The sequence below is a fragment of the Gymnoscopelus braueri genome (assembly GCF_963280865.1).
Source record: "Gymnoscopelus braueri genome assembly, chromosome: 24".
In the NCBI taxonomy this organism is placed as follows: domain Eukaryota; kingdom Metazoa; phylum Chordata; class Actinopteri; order Myctophiformes; family Myctophidae; genus Gymnoscopelus; species Gymnoscopelus braueri.
The window spans coordinates 31,757,247-31,784,490 of record NC_137626.1 but is presented as its reverse complement, the minus strand read 5'-3'; the positions used below and the strand labels follow the sequence as shown (position 1 = coordinate 31,784,490).

Genomic DNA, 27,244 nt, shown 5'->3' with positions numbered 1-27,244 from the left:
TGCAACGCGTTGTGAGATTGTAGATCTGCTATTTTCAAACATTTTAGTACTTTTACTTTTGGTACTTTAAGTACAATTTGATAACAATACTTTTGTACTTTTACTCAAGTAAATTTTGAATTCCGAACTTTTACTTTTTGAATTCCGAGTACTTCTACATTCCAGTATTGATACTTTTACTTATGTAAAACATTTGAGTACTTTTTCCACCACTGGTACTAACCATGGTATAATTTGAAAACCACAAGTTACCAATTAATGTATTCAGTCTACCCTCATTAATAATTGTTTAATTAATGTATTAATGTTTACAGTAACATTACATTACCTACTGAGACTGTGTGAGCCTCATCGTTCATGTTTTTGTATATCAAGTTTAATTACAATTACCACTATTCAAATGTGTGACATTTTGTAAAGATAACTCCAGACTCAGAACACATCTACAGAAAGTGACAGTGGAAAGTATGATAACGTTTGTTATCTGTTTTTGTGACAATGATCGACAGTCGTTGTGAACACCACTTCCATAGATTTTGAAAGCACACATAGGCAAAGCAAGTTTATACAGCACATTTCAATTTGAATTCACACAAACACATCTAATAGAAAAACATATCTCCTTTTTTTATACTTATATTGCAAGTTGTTCATATTACATTTCATATTTGCAGTACATATATTATATCTTCTTGCAATTGTTTTGTTATATAACATATCTCCTTAATAGAAAATACCTTCAGGGCGCGCTCCCACTAAGAGTTGGCTGGCCGCTGTTTGCAGAATCTGCCAATGCATTGTCAATGCAAATGCATTGATTCACGCAAGAGCAGATTTTTCCGCTAGTCGCGCAGACCTTGCGTTTATCTAATCTCCGCGACTAAGCATAAAACTGCTGGAGGCAGGCGCTGATTTTCTCCCTCTGTCCAATCGGGTGAGTCGAAGGCGGACCGTCTCATGACTCAGGAAGCAACATGGTGCTCAAGGCAGCAGGCGTTGCGGGCTACGGGGAGGGTCCTGAAAGTGAGTGACAGGCGCGACACTCCCGTTTTTTAGAATCCGCTGGCTGCAAAAAACTGTGGACGCGCACAACCTGCGTTTAACAGCGGCCAGCCAACTCTTGGTGGGAGCGCGCCCTCAGGACACAAAGCAAAAACCCAAAGTAAAACAGAAAAATAAGAGAGAAATTACAGTGCATGTGAATTATTTTTACAAAAAACGCAATGAAAGGCAGCGGCAAACAGAAAGGTTTTTTAACTGTGACTGTGCGCGTAGACGCGCTCTCTCACTCTCTCGTCCCTCTTCTTCTTTTCATGGATATGCCTACCGACACCGACACCGATCATGGCTGCAGTCACAGTCATTACGCCTAAAGCAAGTATTGCATTACGTGCCTACAAGGAGATAACACAAGGAAAAATTATTATGGATGGCTTTTGAGTTGAACTCAAAATACACGTAAAATAAAATAAACAAAGTTATAATTAATAAGTAATCATAATTAATCATTTGTAGGCTATCATAACTCCAAACTGGTGTAGACTGAAGCCTTATCTGAGCTTATTTTTCCTATATCCTTTATACAGTTGTAGCAATCACACGCCGAGATCATAACTTCAGCATGGTACAGGACGTAATATTCCATAAATCATATAAATATAATTTATGAATTATTACAATATATATTGATATATATTGAAACTTACGTCACTGTAACAGTAACGTGAGTTCTTGTCAGACTTGCAATAAATATCCCAATAGTATTACTGTAAACAGAGAATAATGAATGACACACGCCTTCTTAATAAAAATAGTCTCAGAAATTTATTAATGAAAATAAATGCACAAAAATGATCGGAAATGCCACTGTATTTCGTTGTACGTCATAACTAGGTGATCTTTCATTCAACGTTTAATGACAGGCTGGTGCTGTCCTCAAAGGTCATGACTTAGACCTAGGTAGGTTTCCATCGTAGGCCATATTTTGAGGGAGGCCGGCCTGTAACGCCATGCTCTCCATCAATATATGCTAACTACTAGGGAGCCAGTTAGATAATTTAGAACCAAAAAGAACGTATTAGTTCCCCCACTCAAATGAGGGCTTAAATGTTAGTAGATAAAGTGGAACCGAGGATATCATGTGGGGAAAGAATTGAACAGAAATTAACTACCATGCTGCCTGGAAAATGACGTTTCATGGAGCCCTTTTGGAAGGAAGAAGTCTACACATCCATACAGCATATCGTCAGATAGTTGCCATAATTTCATGTTTTAGACTCATACGACCTGGTTGGGAGCCCTTTTGTGACAGTCTTTTTCCAGAGTCCAGTGAGAGGTCAAAATCTTTAGTCTCTGGGAGTCGAGACCTCCCAGAGTGCCGGAGTAGCAGAGGAGAGCGTCCCTGGGGGGAAACTCTACCAGGGTCTTGGTGGGAGAGACAGTACGATGGGTCGGTGCCCCATACCTTCTCCCACCCCCCGGTTCCTCTGGGATCAGGTCATCATCTGGGTTGAGGAGTAGCAGAGAGCAGAAGCAGGAAGAGCGCTGGAGGGCTGGTGCAGGAGAAGAGAGAGAGAACGGGGGTCTCTCTGTCTTTATAGAAAGGGGGCCGGTCGACCGACGGTGAGGGAGGCCCCCCACCTTCCCTGGGGAGGCGGCCTCCAGTTCTTAGTGTAGATCTCATATTGACACACATCATCCAGTGAATGATATTGACTTATTGTTCGTCCCTTGATGACGCATCGTCACTGAGTCTCTTTGGGCTTCTCATTGTACGTGAAATCAAAAATGCAATTCAGGCATATCTCCGCATCATATACATTTAGGTTAGGTTTGTTAGTAAATGACTCAAAACAGTGTGGGCTCTACTACCCATCCATAGGCGACACACACAACACATTCAATAGTTCCTTTCTTCACCCGACTGGGGCCAGGCCCGCAGGCATTCGATCCAAGGACATAATATTTGCAATACAATGTCTTTGTCCCATTGTCCCAGTGGGAATGAGAGGGAGAGAGAGCGGGGATGTGTGTGTGTGTGTGTGTGTGTGTGTGTGTGAGAGTGTGATGTCATCTCTCTCTTTCCTGAGTCCATTTTCTGCATGTCATAAATAACTTTGGGCTCCCCCCCTTCACTTCCAGAGTGGAGGGAAGCTGGAGACAGAGAGAGAGTGGCTTGGTGTGTAATCGGAGCTCAGGCTGGCAAACTGCATTCCTTCTTCATCCTTATCTTTATGGCCCTGCAAGGGCCTCGCCTCAGAGTCCCAGGGGTCGCTGAGGTGACACGGTGGTCAGACGTCCACAGTTACTCTGGCCCTGTGAGCTTGTGGGGAGAAAACCTGATTTGTCTTTAACAACTCATTCACTGCCACTGACGTAAAAAACGTAATTTGTCCCGTTTACCAATCCTGCCACTGACGTAAAAAACGTAATTTTTTTTTTTTGAAAAAAATTAATTTTTTTTTTTTTTTTTTTTTTTAGTTTTTTTTTTCAAATTTGACCCAAAGACCAAGGAGATATGATTGTTTAAAGATCTACACTCCCATCCACTTCCTTGTTAACTTAAAACTTAAAAATTCTGTATCTCGGCTCCTGAGTACTTTTTTTTTTAAATGAAAAATCTCTGGCAGTGGGCAAACGCGGCCAGCAATAATTGTGGCAGTGAATGAGTTCCAAAAATGCACGTATCCGCATAAGTCCAATTTTGGGGGATGGCCCTGCGTTCATATCACTACACAGTCATAATTTTGTTCAGATACCTTTATAATTATACAGTCAAATACAAACACAATAAATATGTATGTATTTTAATATACTAGAGGTTTGGGCTGCTACGTGGCCCTCACATCTAGAGTTTGGGCCGCTATGCGGTCATACTTTGGGAGCTTTGTCAGAGTACCTGTTGTACCTGTCAGTCCATGTCCCTTTTATGCCCATATATGGAGATCCCCGATGTCATCAGTATATGCCCATATATTGGAATGCCCATATATTGGAATGCCAATATATGGGCATATTGGTTGGATTCCTTTTGAAGTCGGTCGGTCCTATATATGCATAATGACCATATATGGGCATAGCAGTTGGATCTGTGGCTCTGCATTGCACATAATGGACGAGCCGTCACTATGTACACTGTATAGGCAACAGTCAGTGACAGAGACCTTACCACTGCTGGTCATTACCACATCACAAGTGCATCAGATGAATGATCTCTAGATTAACTGTACACCATACAGTACATAACATTCCCACGAACATTCCTTTGAGTCCGATTTTAAGAATTTGGGGTGGAGGTTCTTCCTTGGACTACTGGGAGTGTGCGTGCAACGTTTCACAGAAATTGTGCCATAAAAATGGGACGCTCACACATTGATAGCCAATCTTAGCCAATTGGAATGGATTCTGATCTTGATGAATCTTGATGACCTGACCACAGAAATAATGTGTACCAATGTTAAAATCCAGGTAGATTTTTATTTATTTGGTTGTACAACCTTTATTTTATTGCTCACAATGCGTTGTGACATGTTGTGAACTTGTTGATCAGCTATTTTCACTGAATCCTCTCCCCAGAATATGACTACATGCTATATTGTAAGGCTGTATCTTTTCTTTCTTTTGATACATTTACGTATTAACTGATCAAATATATTGATGTGGCAAGTGCATAACATTAGACTACCTTATGAACTAGACAAATTAAATGAGCCATAATATTAAATTAATATCAGTTTATAAAATGTACAAATTATGGCAGACTAGCAGGCCCTAATTCACCAGAGTTCACTGAAAACATGTTTTTAAGAAACTGAACCTCCACTTACCTGCTCAGATACAGGCACATTGTTGCGCAATGAAGTGGCAAAGTGCTCACAATTGTTGAACAGAAGATTGTAGGGGACAGTCATGCCCACCCACTCATTAGCCTCTGATACTATCTCATCCGGTGATCGCGGAGGATGTTCTTTGTCCTGCTTGTTGTTGACTTTCCATTCGCTGCCTTTGGCAACCTTGTCCAGCTTCTCTTTCTTTACTGTCCAGGTTGTTACTGATGAGGGGTGGGGGGGATAAAAAGATTTCCTGTTAATATTATAGAATTAGCCAAACCCTAGTCCTGCAGAACAAATCAACATCTCAAATGAATGTTATTTTGTCCAGAATTGGATTTAATTTGTACTGGAGTTGAAGAAAATTAACTTCCATATGCCTACAGATTTCAGGTTTGTAAAGGACTCCCGATTGTTTGCATTGCGTGCCAAATGGACAACTTCCCCATCCCCGACGTACAATGCCCAGTGGCAGTACAGATCGACTTCGAATGGACCGATCGAACTTCCACGTTGGAATTCAATCAGGTCCCCGCGGTTTGGCTATATAGAATAAATAAAAATGAAAAACTGTTCTATTGCAACAAAATAAAGATAGGCTACAGTATATATGCATTAAATAAGTTACAAAAGAGAAGGACTGAAAGGGAGGCTAGGTACATATAAGTAGGCTAAAATAAGTAAGTAAAATGCAACAGCAAATCATAGAATAGCAACCTAACCTTAGAGTTTTTTGCAGCCATAGCTTTTCTTGACTCAGCCAACCGCTCGACTGAAAACCAGGGACTTTTGCTGTGGCTAACCCCAGGCTCTGGAATGCCCTCTCCACTGAGAGGTTCCGATTGGAACTAAAATGACCCTCCCCTTCACATTGGATCCACCCAGTCCATCGAGGCTTTTAATACTTGCAGACTAGCACTTTTTCATGGCTTTTAATCACAGCCAAGCTTGATTTGAATTTGATCACATCCTGTTTGATTGCATATTGTTTTGTTGTATTGTTTTTTGACCTCTGCAGCACTTTGGTCGACTGTCGTTTTAAAAATCCTATAGGATTCCAATAGAAAAAATCCAATTAAAAATCCTATTAGATTTGGAACAAATCCTATTGAATTTATCTAATAGGATTGTTCCCAAATCTTGTAGGATTGTTTCTATTGGAATCCTATAGGATTATCAGTTTGATTTGTCTATTGAATCCTATAGGACTTCTTGGCTGGGAGTTTATTTTCTTAAAGAATAATTTACTGTATTCAAATTGACATATAGGATGTATTAATTATTAACATTGTGCTAACATGTATCCATTCATAAAAGCTGGATGTAGAAACATGAATAATAATACTATATGACACTGCTCCATTCAAATACATGAACACAAAACTCGTCCCTTCAAACAGCACTACCCCATTTCAAATTAAAAACAACACTGCAACAATTGTCTTAATTTGGTTTATTAACTGATGCAATGATATAACACAATTGATTAAACTGCCTTCTTGCTGATCCCCTTAATGTCTGGGAGAGAGAGAGAGAGAGAGAGAGAGAGAGAGAGAGAGAGAGAGAGAGAGAGAGAGAGAGATATCAGTCATGTAGCTAGATAATGACACATTATGGGGACCACCAGCGGTCCTTGAAGGTGTTTCAAGGGGTCCCCAGCTAAATTATAGTTCATATAGGATTAGCATCAGAATCAGTTTAACCACTCTAACCCTTTCAGCTATTTGAAAATAGCCGATCTGTGAGCTCACGGTGCATCACATTGCAATGCGTTGTGAGCTTGTAGATCGGCTATTCTCAAAAAATCTTGAATAAAAAATGAAAAATGTGGAATATTTTTTAAAAATATTAACAACACAAATCTTGTATGGGGTTCCCTGGCACAACATATTTTCAAATGGGTGTCTGCAGTCAAGTATAGGCTATATATTATTTTTGGGGGTCCTTGACAAAGTTTGAGAACCACTGTATAGAACAGTTTTTCTCAAACTCAAGTGCTTTTTTGTTCTATAGCCCACATATAACATTTCCAGTATAGGGAGAACATGTTTCAATAGGATTTCAATAACATTATGATAGAGGTGACAGAAATGACTAGCAATTTTCAGAATCCTACTGTATAAGATTCTATTGGAACATCGGAAAACTCTTACCGTATTCTTATAGGAATTCAAAATCCTATAGGATTCTATTCCTATTCCATGTTCCTTGACTTATTTTAATTACCAGATATGTTTTTACTGCTTATCTGAATTGAATGCTTTTATGTCAAGTCCATAAGACTTTTTAATCTTGTATGCTATGTTTTTTTTCTGTTGTTCAGCACTTTGTAACTTATGTTTTGAAAAGTGCTATATAAATAAAGTTATTATTATTATTATTATAAGAACTCCTACCGGATTCTTATAGGAATTCAGAATCCTATAGGAATTCTATTGGAACATTGGAAACTCCTATAGGATTCTTATAGGAATTTCATAATCCTATAGGATTCCAATGGAAATTTGGGAAATCGTATAGGATGTTTTGACTAGGGTAAGTGTGCTATAAAGTTTGGTTTGATTTGATTTGATTCTTTCACACAAATGATGCGATGACTTGTGACAGCTATTTATAATCCTTCATATCCATCCATGCTTTCACTTTCGATACTAGAACCTATTATGTCGGTTAATAGTATGCCGTGGCGCAGTTTTCCAGAGAACTTTACTTTACACAGAACAGAATAACGACAAGAGCAGTCAATTCCCTAATTCCTCAACCCTAGGCAAGACGCCATGAGTGCAGCACAATGGATCGCAACATAACAGATCACTGGTGACCCAGTGAGACATAACAGTACCATCTGACAATATTTGTAGGTGGTAGCCTAGATGTTAAAGTTTGTTTAATAGATTCCTGAATTAGTAAGGTGCACTCAGTAGAGCGACAAATTTGAAGTGCTGGACCAAGAGATCAGCAATAAAAAAGGTCAACACATTAATAAGTGCAATTTATTGGCACATCCACAGGATTGTACTAATACATGTTTCCACATAAAGTTTGTGGTGGTGGTGATGTGTGTTGAAGAAGAAGGGGAAAACAGGGTCTAGTACTCACATCCTCCTTTGGTCCCCGCATTTTGTGTCCCCCCCTGAGACACTCTATCCTGCTGAGTAAAAATATAAAGAATCTCACGCATTAGAAGGACAATATCAGTCACCAAAACCAAGGACGGGTGTTTTCAATGAATCTAACATGGTTAAAATGGAGTTTGAAGTTACAATGGGTTTGTATGGGAAGGGGGCGTGTCTGTTGAAATTAATATAAAATATCTAAATACTGAATAAAACCACTTAGAACCTGTCTGGGGTGCTCACAAAAGCCTGTGATACATGTAATTACTGTTTTTATTGTCCATGTGCTTTACTATTTACAATCCTACTGGTTTCATGTATGTAAGGATTCACAACCACATTAAAACATTACACATCCAAAAAAACTAAAAACTAAAAAATGTCAACTGTAGTTCCACCAATGCGGGATGCACCTGTCCTTGCTGAAAGGCATTATGTTCGATGGACAAAAAGGTGTCAAAAATGGTGTTCCTCTATATACAAAACTGCAGTAAGTACAGGAAATTGGGAATAGGCCATGGGAAAACATCTTGAAGCAACATGGCTCTCTGAACCCTTCGTTTTGCTAATGTAGTAACAAGTTACTACCCCTAGATGGGATAATCTTCCCAGGTCTGATTTGGTAGTAACCTGTTCATGTTGGCTTGTGTATTCATATGAAGCACAGTTTACTTTATGCCTAGTTATTTTAATCTTTGTAATTCCTGTTCTGGAACTCACACAATAAACCTAGAAACATACTGTACTGTATTTTTAGGGATATATTTAATGTGGTTCTTGATGTGATATTGTACATAAGCCCAAAACATAGACAACACAAAACATAGACAACTAGCAGAAAAAAGTATTTATGTACAAATTAGTTTTTATTTTAAAGGGCATACTTATATTGTATGAGTATTGTGTACTAACCTTGGTATAATAATTATGTTTAATTTATTCATGTTTTTGGACGTTAGGCCAAAAAGCCAGAGAGAGAGAGAAAATGGAAATTGCACTGGAACAGGGGAAACATTTAAATGAACTGCAGACCTATTCACCACACAAGAAAAAATTGTGACACATTACCTGACTGTGTGAGCCTCACAGTTCATGTTTTTTTATTTGTACTTTATCAAGTTTAGTTACAATTACCACTATATAAATGTGTGACATTTTGTAAAGATAACTCCAGACTCAGAACTCATCTACAGAAAGTGACAGTGGAAAGTATGATTACATTTGTAATTTGTTTTTGTGACAATGATCAACTATCGTTGTGAACACCACAACCATATAGATTCCACCATTTTGAAATCACACAAAGGCAAGGCAAGTTTATACAACACATTTCAACAACAAGGTAATTCAATGTGCTTTAGCCTACACAAAACATTAAGCAGAGGAAACACATTATAAAAGGACATTTGAATTCAGTAAAAATTCAGGACGTAAGGAAAAAGGAAGGTAAGCATATCTCCTTAATAAACAAGCTTAGTTTGAGAACAGAGCAACAGACACATCATAGGGCAACAAAACCAGCAGCAAAACCAACATCAAACAGTGAGGAGAGAGGAGTGCAGTTCAGGAAGTGATCTCACCTAATTGTCATTGTTACCTTGGTTACACAAAAGCAGTGGTGGAAGAAGTACTTAGATATATTACTTAAACAGAAGTAGCAATACCACAATGTAGAAATACTCTGTTACAAGTAAAAGGCCTGTGTTCAAAATGTTACTTGAGTAAAAGTACAAAAGTATTGGCATCAACATATACTTAAAGTACCAAAAGTAGAAGTACTAAAATGTTTGAAAATTGCAGATCTACAAGCTCACAGCGTGTCCCGATGCGACACGTTGTGAGCTTGTAGATCGGCTATTTTCAAATAGCCTATGTATAAAATAAGGCTAAAGTGGTTAACACATTAACCGCCAAGAACGTAGTCCTACGGTCCGTTAAATCCAACTGTTAAGCGCCGAGACCGTAGCCCTACGGTCCACGGTCTTTTCGCGCTAAAAATTTCCGGGTGCACTTTCGGATTTTTTTTATCCACTTCCGTTTCCGGTTTGATGACCGGAAACAGAATTATTTGGGATCCGGTTTTGACGATCACGTCCGCCCTCGTTCTACAGACGAAACTGAAACTCAATTCTCTTCCTGTAGTTTTTTCTCCTCGCATATCACTGTTTAACGTAATCCGCTCTAACTACAACATGGATGCCCCGTTTGACACGTGGTTTTCACTGGGAGATACAGTGAGATGTCGCCGAAGTAAACAGACCGTGTACGGCTCAATCTTAAGGATTTTAACAAGATCTATGGCGACATGAAAAAAACAACAATAACACCTTGGCACTGGTGAGTACATTATGAGATTAACCTCTGGCGGTCGATGTGTTGTATGTTTTATGATATAATAATGTATATCTGTAAAGTAACTAGTAACTAAAGTTTTCAAATAATTGTAGTGGAGTAAAAGTACAATATTTGTCTCTGAGGTGTAGTGGAGTAGAAGTAAAAGCATTGAAAATTGGAAATACTCCAGTTGAGTAAAAATACTCAAATTTACTCAAGTACAGTACTTGAGTAAATGTACTTAGTTACTTTACACCACTGCATAAAAGGTCAGGTGGGTGTTACTGTATTTGTTGCCATAAGCCCCCAACTTTACTGTGTGGAAACAACGGGAACAACACTGCTCCCCGCCCCCATTGTACTGAGTACATCGATGAGTATTGACTTCGGGTGCCTCCCTAGGCTGGACTTGAACCTGTGGCCTTGCTTGCAGAGGCGGGAATTGAACCTGTGGCCCTGGTCGCCGTGTGGCCCTATGCCAAAGACCACAGAGGTGTCCACCAATTATCCGCTGCCCTAGCACCTCCACACATTCACACATGTTTCTTTTGGTGATTTTAATACAATATAATACAATTGGGGTGGTTGCATTTTGTATATATTTTTTTTGTATTTAGATCCTGTGTCTAAGTGAGACACGACCTTTGACACGATCCCGTTTCTGGTTTGACACGAATTTTGACCCGAAGGTCAAGATTCAATTTATCCCCTGTGCAAGCAGGCAGGCTCTATTAGCTCAAAGGTAAAGATGTCAGCACTTGCCCAAGAGACCCGTGTTCAAATCCGGGGTAGAAGGGGAAAGCTTTAAGCATGGGATTTTGGCCCAGAGTCTTAATCCGTCCCTGTGAACCAACACTGTATGTAGGTGAGCATGCGTGACCCACTCACCGCCACTTAGTGTGTTGGTGTCACGTGACGTGATATGCGGGGTAAGGGATGGATTTGGGGATAGAGCTGATGTTAAACTGTAGCGAGGCATATCCTGTATAGCGACAGACGCTTAGCCTGGTAAACCACCACGACCGGGATGGCTTACCAGGCTAACAGACGCTGGCAGCAAGGTCCAGCTGTCCCGCCGTTATCAGAAACGGCGCTGGGCGTCACTTCATGCGATGCTTCAGAGGGAAAGCACGTCTTTTGTAATGTCTCATTTTTCTAAAAACATGTTTTAGAGAAATTGGATGTCTGGGTAATACTATTTCCTTATTTGAATAGTTTCCTCTCCTCTCATCGTTTGCATCTCTTCATGCATCCTCAGTGGACAATAGGTCCAGAATCTCTCAATGAAAGAGATGTGCTTACAGACCTTTAACTTACTACATGGGAAACTACAAGGAAAAAAATGTTTTATTATAACTTCAAAACATGCCTGGAGAGGATCTTTAAAGTATTATTATTTAGTTATTCTGTTGTTCTCAGTGTCATCAGTTGCATGCTATGAATGATCATTAAAAGCAATAAATCAATACTTGATCTATATTTGGTCGTAGGGATCACAGTACTGTTTATTGTAATGAGAATGAGCTCATTAATATAAATTACTGTAAGTACACAACTAAATAGAAATATATCATGAATAAAAACTTCTTAATGGGTCTTAAGATGTAGCTAGTAATAATGAAGCAGTAATGGTTTTTAAAGCATACATTAGCTCATGAAATCAACACAAATGATATTCATGAAAACAACTTCTCCAACTCCTTCAAACAGAAAAGACTTGGCTTGAGAACAACAGAGTCAAGCTACACAATAATCTAGAACGGGGGTCCTCAACAGGGGGTCCGGGACCCCTAGAGGGTCCTCAGAGTTACTACAGGTGGTCCGCCAAATCTTTGTGTGATAGGATACTTTCTTTTTACATTAACCACTTGAACCTTAGCATCTCTTTACTGAGGAGAACTTTAGCCAAATATAGCAGATCTACAAGCTCACAACACATCTGCTATTTTTGGCAAAGAGGTATCTGTAGAGGAAAAAAGCAGACCTAATTTTGTTTTAATTATTATATAATATAGAGGGGGTCCCTGCTTCATCTCTCTCTCTCAGCTAGGGGGTCCCTGGCCTGAAAACGTTGAAGACCCCTGATCTAGACAGAGAATAATTACAAAGTCTCCCAAAACACAAAGATTATGTATTCAATAAATGACCAACTGGTATCACAGTGTTTCTCATGGAAACAGAATTCTAAGTGCCTCATCTTAAACAAATATGTGAAACGGATCACTTCTTTATCAAACTGTATTACAGATGTCACACTGAATGTATAATCATAGAAGTTGAACGGTAAAATAATGTAGCGCAACATTTTTAAAACGCAGCTATCCAATGATATTTAAAGGTATTTAATATAATCATATTAAAATACATACATACACACACACACACACACACACACACACACACACACACACACACACACACACACACACACACACACACACACACACACACACACACACACACACACACACACACGTTACTTTATAAGTAGAAAACAGGCCACAGGGATGCATTGGACAGACTGACTTTCACTGCATGTGGGGTTGGCTTGCACTGCATGTGGGAGCGACAGTTGTCTCTCCAAAGCCCTGCTCCTGACACATGGAGGAAGGAAAAGGAATGAAAAGGAAGGAAGGAAACATATAGGAAACCACACACACACACACACACACACACACACACACACACACACACACACACACACTCACACACACACACACACACACACACACACACACACACACACACACACAGGGGGGGGGGGGACTAATCAATGGCGATCTGATCGGACTGAAATCTTGTCATACATGGAGTCAGGATCAAAGGATAGTAGCGCACATCCAACCTCTTACAAAGTAGAGCCGCAAACAATAGCTCGCTTTGTCAACATTTTATTGCAGAGTTACAGAGAGTGACGGTTCGAGCATGGGCTCGAACCGTCACTCTCTGTAGCTCTGCAATAAAGCTCAGACTAAGTTATTCTGAGGTTTACAAAGAAATAACACAATACGGCACTCTGACACATCAATAACGTACACATTGATACTTACAGGTTGTGTGAGGCTGAACAGAGCTTCATGTCTTCATAGCGATGCCACTAGCATCACCAGAGTCTTCATCAGCTGCAAAGACACATTTTACATTAAACTGAGACAACAGCAAATAACAATACATGTATGAACAATAGAAGAGACTCATGTTCAGTATGAACAACCTTAGATTCTGTGTTCACTTACTGTTAGTCTGAGTAAATCCTGACAACAGAAGAAAAGATAAAGGATATTAGGAGTGAGTTAGAGGTAACACTGTAAAATAATACAAGGGAAATATCAGTGTATATTATTAGTTGTTATTATTGTTATTGTTATTATTATAATTCAAGTATAATAGCTGTGTGGTCTCTACATCCTATAGAAGCTGTGCTGTTCAAACAGAGCAGTATTGATGTGTCGTCATGCAAACTTACCAGATTTGGACCTTTTCCTCAGCAGCAGTCCAACAACAACACCAATGAGACAAATCAGACCCACAACTACACCAGCAATGATGATGACTGCATCAAGACAGAAAAACAACAATTCACACCGTAACATTCATGAACTAAATCCAAGAAGAAGAAAAAATTCTCATGTGTAAATAATGTCCATAATTAAATGTTTATACGTTCACCATGAAGAGTCACAAAATGTCATGAAATCACAACCTGGATAACAGAAGCTGTATGTCCCACAAAGCCCCACAAGGAGAACAACAGATAGAATAAATAAAAATGAAACAAAATGCATGAAGTACATGTGTCACATGCAGGTGTGGTGAGAACCCAAATACAGGACAGCCAGGCAGGAAGCGGTACCCATGATTGGGAGTTTTAATACAGGTTAACAGATAATACATCACAAACACTAAACAATGACCTCACAAGGACTGACTAGCGAACAGAACTCAAATACACATGAGAGGTGATTACAAATTAGATACAGCTGGGGAAGACAAGAACATAGAACCATGAAAACTAGAACATAACATAACACATATAAATACGACATAGACAAGACAGAAAACGTCTAACTGTGACAACATGTGTTTTATCTCTACCTTCATCAGCTGGTTTCTTCTGGTTGGTCCTGATCAGGTTTGGATCTAGTCTGGTCTGGATGTCCTCTTTGACCCCATAGAGCTGAACCACACAGTTGTAATGCTTCCAGTCTTCATGTTTGACTGAAGACACGTTCAGGTCAGCACTGATCTGGAAGGTTCCATCTTGGTTGGGGAGGAGCTCTCCATGGTCCACGTTGTCACTGAGCTCCTCTCCATCTTTAGCCCAGAATATGATGACTCTGTCTGGGTAGAAACCTGTAGCGTGACACCTCACTGGAGAAGAGGGAGTCTTCTGGAGGAAAGATACAGAGGGGAGCTCTGAGAGAGAGAGAGAGAGAGAGAGAGAGAGAGAGAGAGAGAGAGAGAGAGAGAGAGAGAGAGAGAGAGAGAGAGAGAGAGAGATCTTTTGTTAGTGTTCTGGATTTGTCGACTTTGATTTGATGTAAGAACTGTTGTATTTCATGACAATAAAACACCTTTTAGCCTTCTCATAGTAATGTTAGCCTACTATTTATCTAAGTCCATCACATCATGTTGTACCTGTCCTTTGTTCTTCTCATAGTAATGATACTACAACATATTTGTACAACTTCCTATAGGTTATTTTTGTTTTGCATTTTGTATTAGTTTTTTTTAATTATTTTTAGTGTTAGCTTTAGTTTTGATTGTAATATAATGACAATTGACAAATCAGATTTCATATCCACATATCCATGTATCCTCACCCAAAATATTGATCTTATGTATGAAATATTGTTAAAGACTAAAACTAAGGACATTTTCTCTAAAATGTATCTACAGTAAGTACAACTCCATCACATCATGTTGTTGTAGCTCTTCTCTGTTGTTCTCATAGTGATGTTACTACATCTTAACATATTTATCTAAGTACAACTCCATCACATCATGTTGTACCTGTTCTCTGTACAGTCTTGTTCCCATAGGTCACATACTTCTTCAGCTGTTCAATGATGTAACTGGTCATCTCATACTTCATATGTGCCATCAAAACTGTGTTTTGTTCCAATCTCAGTTTAGTGATGAAGGCCTGTGGTTTTGCAGCGACCCATGACTCTGTCTTCAGGTCGTATGAGAGGTAGTCTTCTCCATCATGACCAACCTGCCAAAAACCATCAATGTCTCCAGTCTCATCATCCCACTCACAACCAATCATATACTGCATCATGTGGACACCTGAGAGACAGACAGACAGACAGACAGACAGACAGACAGACAGACAGACAGACAGACAGACAGACAGACAGACAGACAGACAGACAGACAGACAGTGAATTAAACCACATCCTGCTACAGTTCACGAACACACACACGCACACACACACACACACACACACGCACACACACACACACACACACACACACACACACACACACACACACACACACACAAACACAAACACAACACAACACAACACAACACAACTCACACACACACACACACACACACACACACACACACACACACACACACACACACACACACACACACACACACACACACACACACACACACACACACACACTCTCTCTCTACAAAGTCTACTCTATAGTTACAGTATAGTAACATAAACTAGTCTGCAAACAGTATAGCATATTAACATACACTAGTCTAGACCAGTGGTTCTCAACCTTTTCAGGCTGGGACCCCCCAAAGTAATATTTGAACTGGGGACCCCCCAAAATAATCATATTTGAACTGGGGACCCCCCACCCTGACAAGCACTTGGAATTACAGGAGTTGAGGCATTACATTTAGTTTGACTCGGTTCCACAGCTAAATATTGTGAGGCGTTGTGAGCTTGTAGATCGGCTATTTAACCCTTGCATTGTGTTCATTTCTTTTTTCTCCCACCTCATAGCTGACTTGTTATGCATTTATATCCATGTAAACATTTTTTACAATATTATTTTGAGTTAGGGTTAGGGTTTCATCTTTCAATATATCTCGTTTTGAATTATAAAAATGTTAAAATTCACTCATTACATTTCCTATAATGAAGACAATGGATAATGATGTTATGTAGCTATAATAGACTAATATTAGAACACACTTCCCAATATAAAAATGTAATAAGAAAATATTGAATATTGACAATTTGGGGGGAATCGAGCCACACGTCATATTTGACCCTTAACACCACAGATGTCACTTCTTTTTCAGAAGACCATCAGAATTAACTAAAATGGTAGTAACTATTTTTGTTGCGTTAAAATAGTTGTTTCTGAGGATATCATGAAGCCTTGTTCCAATAAAGAAATGTAAAGGGTACCTTTTTACCTATTTAAACTTGAAAACGGGTCAGAAATGACCCTAACACAATGGAAGGGTTGAAAAAGAAAATTGCCTCTTTCTTATATTATTTAACAATTTAAATAATAAGGTATTTTTTTAAGGTATAAAAAATCGGGTCCCGACCCACAGGTTGAGAACCACTGGTCTAGACAGTACAATATATTAACATAATAGACCAGTGGTTCTTTTTTATATTTAATGATGTCAAGGACCCCCATGTGAAAATATCTTGTGCAAGATTTGTGGTGAGCTACAAGCTCACAACGCGTCGCATCACTGTGCGTCGTTATCTTGTAGATCGGCTATTTCCAAATAGCCAATATAGGGTTAAAGTTGTTAAACTGATTTTGATGCTACTCAAGGACCCCTGGGGGTCCCCGGACCGCACTTTGAGAACCACTGCTATAGACAGTACAGTATATTAACATACACTAGTCTATAGACAGTACAATATATTAACATACACTAGTCATAGAGCAGTGTGTGTAGAGGGAGAGCAGTAATGAATACAGTAAAGCTTTAGGTTAGTGTTACCGTCTGATTGGTTGAACCGCTTCATGGCCTCCTCAAGATTGCTTTTGCTGATATGTACATCTCCTCTATGTCTAGTCTGCATCTCCTCAAACTGTTGTCCCAGATTCTCCATCCAGCTCTGTTTGCTCACAAAGATGTTGATGTTGCTGTCATAGTATCCCATCAGCTCATCATCCAGGAGGGTCACAACCACAAACTCAGGGAATTCACTCAAACCAGTGCTGGCAGTAGCAATGTACTTCAAGGAATGAATCGCTGAAATAGAGCAAAAATGATTTTAATTTGTTTTTAGTTTAGTTTATTTACTTAGCCTATGTATGATGATTTGTTTGACAGAACATTTGTCCTATAATTATTTAGCATGAGGTAAATTATTAAGGTATTATTGCTTGTGTAACATGGACATGGTTAATAATAATGCTTCCACTTGCCCAGACATCAAATGTGTATTGTGATCTAGTGCTCTGTCACTTTAAGAGAATTGGCGGCTGCCTCTAAGGGAATGACGTCACCTAACTACTTCCTAAATTCCTAGTCTATCTCAAGGAAATAGACCACCGAAGTCCTGACGTCACTCGTTCATCCCCTGGGTTGCGGAAGTAATTTCTCTATGGAGAATAACATTGGGTCATCATAGAATCGTCTGATATAAGAATTGTGGTCCAAAAATAAACAAACTGTCTCGGCGATATTGTCAGGGAGGAGGTTCTGTATCGTTTATGATAGTCAGTCACTTATATTTGATACAGTCTGTTTCTGGCAAAAAAATTACTAATTCGGCGGAAGTAACATTAGCGTTTTCTCACCGTCAGTTGATGCTTCATATCCATAAGAGTAAACCCGCCGGGGTCATGTGTTTAATTTTGGAACACAGTTCTTATTTGACGCGATATTAAATACGTCAATGGGATTCAGAATGGGGGTGGAAAACCGTGAACCAGGTAGACAAACAAAGGATGTGTAAATTACGTCAGACTTCGGTGGTCTATTAGAAAAGAAGGAAGGGACCACAGATATAGAAACCTAGATACCTCATTGGCCTCTGCAGTTCATTGGAGCGACATGCTTGGTATGGTGGCCACCATATTTCCGGGGGGAGCGGGCACTGGCCAATCACAGCGTGTTGACTACTGGCCAACCACAGCGCGTCTTTTCCAGGACTTGTCAGAATCTAGTTGTCCCGCCCCCACCTGCGTCTGATTGGCCTACTGAACGCCCCCTTCTGTGACGCACACGGAAATTTCCAGCTGCCCCCCAGAAGCATAGAGGAAGCGGAAGTGCGTCCGAGATGCCGACGCTTCAGAGCCAGAGGAGGCGTCTACCTTTATATGTCTATGGAAGGGACGGCCTAGCCAGACGCCATTGCTTGCATGGCAGACGCCATTGATGTGCATGGGAGCCAAAACTGGAACAGGAAGTTTAGTGAAATACTATGAAGTCTAGGCAGCCAGCTGGACCAGCTTGTGAACAAACACTATTTCTGAACGATTGTGTCCTTTGTCAGATAATCGGTTCAGGAATATAAAAGAAGACATATCACAGGTTTTTATCCAATCAATTAAAAAAATGTTTAGCACACTGTATAATTTTATTGAGGGATCTAAACAGTGGCATGTATCGTCCATAGACTGTATACAAATCGTCTCTGGCAGTGTTGCCAGATTGTGTGAGAGAAATAAGCAACCAGGTCTAGGAAAACAAGCCCAAAAGAAGCACCGGGGGCCAGGGGTCTTCAATGTTTTCCCAAACTGATGGGGAGATGGAGCAGGGACCCCCTACCCTACCTCGACCCCCTACCTCGTAGGGGGGGGGGAACATATATTGTATAATTATGTATACTATTGTGTTTCATAAACAATTGTGCATCAATACTAAGCTATTAAAAATAATAGACAGATTAATATATTCATGCTTTTATTTTAAACATACATGTACAGGGTACAGTGAGTATGGGTGGCCGCACTGCCATTTATAAACATACCTTATTAACTGAGAACAACAATCTGTCAATTGCACAATAATCACGTATACAAGCTATTCAAAATGGAATCATTTATAGATATCATTTATTTAATACATAAATGTGGAAAAAAATTTAAAAATATATGAAGACAAATGGACATTTTTGAAAAAAATTAAAAATATATATAAAAAATATTTGTATATATATATTTTGTTTTAAATTGTCTAATCAAGCAACAATTTCACGGACCCCCTGCCTACCTCGCGGACCCCCTAGGGGTCACGGACCCCTGTTGAAGACTTGCACTCGGCCATTATGAGCACTTTAAACCTTTACTGTATACATTGAAAATAGCCGATCTACAAGCTCACAACGCGTTGTGAGCTTGTAGATCTGCTATTTTAAAAACAATCTTTAAGTAAAATGTGAAATATTGAGGATTTTTGAACCAACAACACAAATCTGGTACAGGGCTCCCTGGCACAAAACATTTTCAGATGGGGTTAGGGACAAATACATATTAATTTGAGGGTCGATGACATAAACATAATTGAGAACCACTGGTTAAAATAATTTTAAAATTGTGAAGCCAAAATAACTGAAGCCCAAATAACTACACTTTAGAAAAAAGCCCCAAAAACGCAACCCACAACTACCAATATATATTTACAAGCAACTTCACAGAAAAATAAGCCCAAAGTCGCTTATAATAAGTGGACATGGCAACACTGGTTTCTGTCTTGGCAGTATCGCGTACTGTGTGCTCTTTGGATAGCTCAATAAACGTATACAGTGGACACATCGAAAAGCAACACAGCAGAAAACAATGTGTGATATGTCTTCTTTTATTTTCCAGAAGCAATTACTTTACAAAGGTCTCAGTCATTCAGAAATATATTTTGTTCGTGAGCTGATCCACCGGGCTCTCATTAACTCCAATGTATTCCACTGAACTCACGGCTGCAGTCTGGCTACCATGGTGCGACGAATCTGCCGGCTGGAATTGCATGATAGCGAAAATGATGTAGATGACCCTACCTTCTTTAAATATATCTTGGTCTATCTGCCTTGGTCCCAGCCTCACTCATGTGCGAAGAGAAGAGCCTGGTCACGACCTAAAGCAGCGAGTGTCCAAGATATAGGCTATTTAAAGAAGAAAACAGCACTTTTCGGTCCTCTGACCTCACTGGACGGTCCGCCACACTTTTTTCTACACCTGTGCCGCTTAGCGGAGAGTGTGGCGGTGTAGAGGGGGTCTCCCCGAACGCGTGCGTACCTCAGAAGTGCTGGCACCAAGAACCGTCTCCTGTCCAGTGTCCACTATTGTCTGAAAACGGAACTTTTCTCACCTCTGGCCGCACTGGACGGCCTGCCCCTTTTTAGATAATATAATATATTATTATATTATAATTATCTCTCAATGTTCACCAACATTCCGTACTACTGGTCTGTATACATTTTTTATCAAGTTCAGGGGCACTCAGTTATGGAACAGTTCTCACAAACACACACACACACACACACACACACACACACACACACACACACACACACACACACACACACACACACACACACACACACACACACACACTCCCCGAACGCGTGCGTACCTCAGAAGTGCTGGCACCAAGAACCGTCTCCTGTCCAGTGTCCACTATTGTCTGAAAACGGAACTTTTCTGACCTCTGGCCGCACTGGACGGCCTGCCACTTTTTATATAATATAATATATTATTATATTATAATTATCTCTCAATGTTCACCAACATTCCATACTACTGGTCTGTATCAATTTTTTATCAAGTTCAGGGGCGCTCAGTTATGGAACAGTTCTCACAAACACACACACACACACACACACACACACACACACACACTCCCCGAACGTGTGCGTACCTCAGAAGTGCTGGCACCAAGAACCGTCTCCTGTCCAGTGTCCACTATTGTCTGAAAACTGAACTTTTCTGACCTCTGGCCGCACTGGACGGCCTGCCCCTTTTTATATAATATAATATTATAATTATCTCTCAATGTTCACCAACATTCCGTACTACTGGTCTGTATACATTTTTTATCAAGTTCAGGGGCGCTCAGTTATGGAACAGTTCTCACACACACACACACACACACACACACACACACACACACACACACACACACACACACACACACACACACACACACACACACACACACACACACACACACACACACACACATACATTTTGTATTAATTTTTCGGATTACATTCTTATTTGTATTGTATTTTAGTTTTTAAATAGGTGAGATCAACTTTATAAACCCCCCCTGCTTTATTTTTTAAATCTCACCTGCACTATCTACTATTATTTGTAGCATATTTTGTTGTTGCTTTTATCACTTTGTATTTGCTTCTGCAATAAACAATATTATATCCTGATAATTTTCCAAGAGTGACCTGGCCTAGAGGCAGCATTATTACAATAATGGACAAACAATACAATACATAGGTAACAAACACAAATGAATATCCAGTTAAAATGCAAAACAGGATCAGAAACTGTGCTAAGTACACATGTAATGGGGATCAATAGCCAGTTTAAATCAGGAACAACCTAGCACTTGGAAGTGATCTAGTAAGCCATTTAAAATGACATACATCATAAATATATTTTTAAAATACATTTGTGTCTTTAAAAATAAAATTGGCACTTAGAGGTGTTTTAGTATGCGCCATTTAAAAGACATACATCATAAATGTATTTGTAAAATAGATTTGTGTCTTTTAAAAAACGTTTGAAATTTTCGATCTTATTTTGAAGGCAACCGGAAACCTTATTGTTGCTAGCTCAAAAACCGGATGTCCTATCGTTGCTCACGGAACGGAGCTGTAGGATTCTTATTTTTGAGTGGTGCTAGCCACTCCAAGGAGTGACTTTGTCCGTGTGTCTGTCCGTATGAGCACGGCCTCTCTGTGTCCGTCCATATGAGCACGGCCTCTCTGTATGTTTGAGCACAGCCTCAACAGCTGCGGCTGATTGCAACACAAAGATGCAACCAGTTACACTAATTATACACACACACGCACGCGCGCACACACACACACACACACACACACACACACACACACACACACACACACACACACACACACACACAAACACACACACACACACACACACTTTTGAGTAAAAATACTTAAAATGAGTAAAAATACTTAAAATGAGTAAAAATACTTAAAATGAGTAAAAATACTTAAATATTAGTAAAGATACTTTAAAGTTCCTAAACTGAGTAAAAATACTTAAAATGAGTAAAAATACTTAAAATTAGTGAAAATACTTAAAATATGTTAAAATGAGTAAAAACACGTAAAAATTAGTAAAAACATTTTAAAGTACTTAAAATGAGTAAAAATACTTTGAAGTCATCAAAGTCTGTAAAAAGTAACTAATGAAATGAACTCATGAAAGGCACCACTCTCTTCACACTGGGTGTGATTTTTAACTCTATGGTAGGATTTCCGTCGTACGCATTTCTCCCGGAAACGATATTTTTCACAACACTCGTTTCATTCACGGAGAATGTTAACAGATTTGTAAAGCATCAACGTCATTTCCTTGGGCGGTACTTCCGCCAAATTCAACCGTTTCCGGTTGTCACTTCCTAGACAAGCGTGGCGAGTCTATCTCTGCTATGGGTACAGCCACACATGAGCGCCAACTTGGCGCCCGGAAGTCGGAAGTCCCGTCCACTCCCATGTTAAGTTAAAAACCGGAAGTTCCGGTCCGGTTTTTCCTATAACATGGGAGTGGACGGGACTTCCGACTTCCGGGCGTCAAGTTGGCGCTCATGTGTGGCTGTACCCTATGAGAGCGGTGCCAGCTTAGTAAGTGTGCTGCGTTTGTGTACCGGAAGTTGAGAGCTAGTTAAGTCCCGGGAAAGACGCACTGTGATTGGCCAGTAGTCACTTTGAGTGGCAGTTGGGGCAAACGCAGTCAGTGGGGCAGACGCAGTCCCCACCAAAAATATTTACTATTCTGTCCCTATCGGTACATAACTCGGACGGCGCTTAGTCGACTAGCAGACCATCGGCTGGTCGTCGCGGGCACTCGCGCCTGGAGGCGCGACTCCTCAGCCTCAAGGTCTGCTGAGTCGGCGCGCCTCCGTCATGGTCCAAAACTATACTTTATCGGCGAAAAAAAGTAGTTCGCGGATGACTGAATAAGTTCATCCCGTGCGGGAGTCGAACCCAGACTCCCAGTAATAGTGGATTGGGAGCCTAATGATTAGTGACGTGCACCACTGAGGCCAGTGCTGAGATAGGGTATTTTGGTTGCATTAGAATGTGACGTCCTAACTCTTCTATTGTAGAAGAAAGAAGTCCCCGCCCGCGCCCCCGCCTCAGCTGTGAAAGAGTAGGCAGTTGCCTAGGGCACCACTAGACATATTTGTCTGTGTATCAGAATAAATCAAATCAACTGAGAATCCTGGTCTGTGGTGCTTTACAACACAACGCAAGATCACGTCTGTTACACTTGCACCTAATAGAGAAGTAAAATAATAATAACAATAACGTAATACCTAGCCTAAATAATAATAAAAAACGAGGAATGCGAGGATCATGTCAGAAACAGGAACCCAGGAACTTGAAGACCTTTACTTTCTCTAGAGGATGCCCATTCATTACCCGGTTCAACGCTGGAATTTTCCTCTTAAACCCAAACACTATGTATTGACTTTTAGAGGATGAAATCCTGAATCCCCACTTATCTGCCCACTGACCAATCTGGTCCAATGCCTCTTGGGTTTGTCTGTACAGGTGCCCAATGTTTTTTCCCCTCCTCCAGATGGCTCCATCATCCGCAAATAGAGACTTTCCAAATCTATTGTCCACTCCTTTAAATATATCATTTATCATGACATTAAACAAGACTGGGCTAATGACTGAGCCCTGGGGCGTCCCATTTTCAATGTCAACAGTTTCTGACACCTCTCCTCCAACTCTCACTTGTATAGACCTATTGTTATAAGTCCTTTATCCAATAAAACATCCAGCCCTTAAAGGTATAGTAGGCAACATTAAGCCTATATTTGAAAAATACCTCTATATATATTTTTTGGATTTTTTCCCCTCTATCAGCCACTATATAATGATGCTGGGGTGTTTTCCTGCATTGAAAAACACTCCTCTTTCTGAAATCCGTATTTTCCCTACTATTTAGGTTACACATCCGGGTATCCGGTGCGTAAATTCACGCACGCATGTGCGCATCCGTGCGCGTCCGTGTGAACTTTTTACTTTCGGTTTTAAAATGCTCTCAAACTTCGTTTTTTAGGCACATAATTTACTTTTCAAAAAGCGTTTGGATAGAATTTAGTTGTTTAACTTCATATATGTGGTCAATTTGTCATGAAAGAGCCTATTTAAAAATAAAAATTCAGAGAACCGGCAGGGGCGGGCAGTTCCGCGAATTGTATCCGAATAAAGTAACCTATATTCGGCATGGCCCGTTTAGAAGTCTGCTTACTCTATGGAAGTCCTCCGTGCGTCACCCCCTGGTGGTCGGGGAAACGAACTGCTGGATTTTTTTTCTTTGTTTATCTCTGAATCGCCTACAATCCCTTTAATGCCTGCCTCGTGGAGTTTAATAAGTACCCCCTCCCTCCACATAGAATCATATGCTTTCTCTATATCTAAGAACACCCCCATTACTGCTTCCTTATTGATAAATGCCTTCCTAACATCCTGGTCTAATACTACTATACACTCCATAGTGCTTCTCCCAATTCTAAAGCCATTTTGGTAGTTCACAAAGAAATTGTTAGTTTCTAGGAAATAGACCAGCCTGTTTGTGACCATTCTTTCCATCACCTTACACAGCACAGATGTTAGAGCTATTGGCCGATAGGATGATGGGCAAGATGGATCTTTTCCTGGCTTCAGAATTGGGACTACCACTGCATGCTTCCATTTCTGTGGTAATTTTCCTACCCATATATAATTACACAGCGCAAGGATTTCATCCAGCACAATATCATCCACTTGTTTAAACATTGCATAATTTATTCTATCTTGGCCTGGAGTGGTATTTGCCCCTGCCTGCACCGCATCCTTAAGTTCTTTTAGAGAAAAATATGTATTATACGGACTATAATCTTCACACTCATGACTTAACCTCCACTCCTCTATTTCCAATACTTCCTTCCTTATCCTAAGACATTTTCTCCTAATGATTTGGAATTATGAACATCCTGAAAGACTCTAACACACATATTTGCTTTTTCCTTGTTATTTACTGCTTCTCTGCTCTCCTTTTTCAACACTGGCATTATTGATCTCACAGTTTTCCCTGACATCCTATGTATTCTGGCCCACACCTCCCCAACCGGAGTATCAGACCCAATTGTCCCACAGAATGTCCTCCAACATCTCTTTTTTGCATCTTTAATTGTTTTCCTTGCTACTGCTCTGTACCTTTTGAACTCAATTGCATTTGCCTGAGTAGGTATTCTCCGTAATACTTTAAAAGCTTGTTTCCTCTTCCTCACTGCCTCATCACATTCCTTATTCCACCATGGCATAATAACCCGGTCCTTAAAAGGCTTTTTCAAAGGGATTGTCAGTGATGCCACACTAAATATCATTGCACTTAATGACTCATTATGCTCATCAATTGTCCCTTCGCTGTTGACTTCCCCTACTTGATCCCTTGTACCTTCTTTAAATGCTTCCCAGTCAGCTCTGACTAAGTCAAACCTATTACTTCTATCCACCCGATCCATAATCAGTGATCTTCCAAACTTGCTCACAATAGGGAAGTGATCACTTCCCATTGAATAATCCTCCATTACTTCCCATTCCCCTACTCTCGCTAGCCCTGGCGAGGCAAACGTTAAATCTAAACAGGATAATTTTCCTGTTTTTATGTCAAACCGGGTTCCTCTGTCATCGTTCATGATAACCAAATTACTGTGATCTAATAGCTCCTCAACTACTTCACCATTTATATTTTTCTCCTGACTTCCCCACAAGGGGTTGTGCGCATTAAAATCCCCCGCCCAAATAGCAGGGGAACCTGCCTTAGTTGCTATTTCCTCAAGCTCAGATATCACTATCGGCTTACAGGGGTTATAGAAGTTAACTATATTTATCTTCCCCTTAGAGCTCCATACTTCCACTATTAGGCACTCAGAGGATACCTTGCACTCCTTCAATTTATATTGTATCCCACTTTTAATAAATGTTGCACACCCCCCTCCTTGTGTTGTGTCTGATCTATCTTTACGCAGGCCTATATATCCTGGTATGACAAAATCAAGGCAGGGTTTTAGCCATGTTTCCTGTATGCAATGACATCGCGCGGAAACCTATCTATTTGTGTGAGAATGTCACACATAACACATATAGCATAAAGCATAGGGGGGATATCTCAAAATAACACTAACATACCTATGTAGCCTATTCATACATACAGTCACAGTTCAAATCTCAGTCAGACAAAAGTCCCAACAAATGGCCTCAAACTAAAAATATCAGGGCTTCCATGTGAGCTGTTGTAATAATAACCTGTTACAATAAGTTATTGAGTTAAACTCTTACCTGCAGATGTGGTGTAAAAACAGAGCAACAACACAGTGAAAGCCTTCATCTTCAGATTAAAATATTAGAAAATATAAAATAAGTTGTGCTTATGATTTGACTGAAACTTCATCTACCACCTTCTGAGATGAAAGCTCTGATCAAATGGCTGCTCAACACTTTGCAGTGTGTAATGTTAATGTGCGCAGGTCGCAACTCGGGCTACAACCAATAGAAATTCAGTAAATGCTTAATAGGTGAACTTGAATCACTGCAGGTTGTTAAATGAAAGTGAAACTTTAGATGTAGACTAAAGTGTCTTGCTAATACTTTAATAAGTCATTCAAGTACATCATTATATTCAGTATTCACCTACAGTACATATGAGACAGATCAGTGACCAGGTTAAGATATAGTGATGCATATTAATGGTGGTCAGTGATGTTTAGGTTCAGTTGAGCTCCCAACAGCAGCTGCTACTGGCACTGAGGGG

At 39.9% G+C, this 27,244-nt stretch overlaps 1 protein-coding gene and 1 long non-coding RNA gene across 5 annotated transcripts; both read right to left on the bottom strand.

Moving 5' to 3' along the window:
• Positions 1-908: 908 nt before the first annotated feature.
• LOC308080403 lies at positions 909-5,590 on the bottom strand. The gene is made up of 3 exons (XR_013932702.1): positions 5,552-5,590; positions 4,827-5,050; positions 909-1,394 (listed from the first exon to the last, which is right to left on the bottom strand). It is a non-coding gene; the product is annotated as an uncharacterized lncRNA (long non-coding RNA).
• A 7,738-nt stretch (positions 5,591-13,328) lies between these two features.
• Positions 13,329-26,918, bottom strand: LOC308080947 (class I histocompatibility antigen, F10 alpha chain-like). 4 transcript variants are annotated; one of them, XM_080423065.1, is made up of 6 exons: positions 26,773-26,918; positions 17,226-17,480; positions 15,293-15,571; positions 13,746-14,695; positions 13,516-13,533; positions 13,329-13,401 (listed from the first exon to the last, which is right to left on the bottom strand). In XM_080423065.1, exons 1-4 carry the CDS (start codon positions 26,819-26,821, stop codon positions 14,292-14,294), a joined length of 987 nt encoding a protein of 328 aa, XP_080279191.1. In that variant the 5' UTR covers positions 26,822-26,918; the 3' UTR covers positions 13,329-13,401; positions 13,516-13,533; positions 13,746-14,291. The 4 variants fall into 4 exon arrangements, with proteins under 4 accessions (XP_080279191.1, XP_080279192.1, XP_080279193.1 ...); XM_080423066.1 differs by lacking the exon at positions 26,773-26,918 and adding an exon at positions 23,652-23,763; XM_080423067.1 differs by lacking the exons at positions 13,329-13,401; positions 13,516-13,533 and having other exon boundaries at positions 14,452-14,669.
• Between the last annotated feature and the right edge of the window lie 326 nt (positions 26,919-27,244).

What these genes read in the sequence shown, in the direction of transcription:
- LOC308080947 (XM_080423065.1), bottom strand. Translation starts at nt 26,821, where the DNA reads ATGAAGGCTTTCACTGTGTTGTTGCTCTGTTTTTACACCACATCTGCA. An exon ending in TTTTTACACCACATCTGCAG is followed by an intron (nt 17,481 to 26,772) that starts GTAAGAGTTTAA and finishes GCTCTATTTCAG; the next exon opens with CGATTCATTCCTTGAAGTAC. An exon ending in CAAGACTGTACAGAGAACAG is followed by an intron (nt 14,696 to 15,292) that starts GTACAACATGAT and finishes TCTCTCTCTCAG; the next exon opens with AGCTCCCCTCTGTATCTTTC.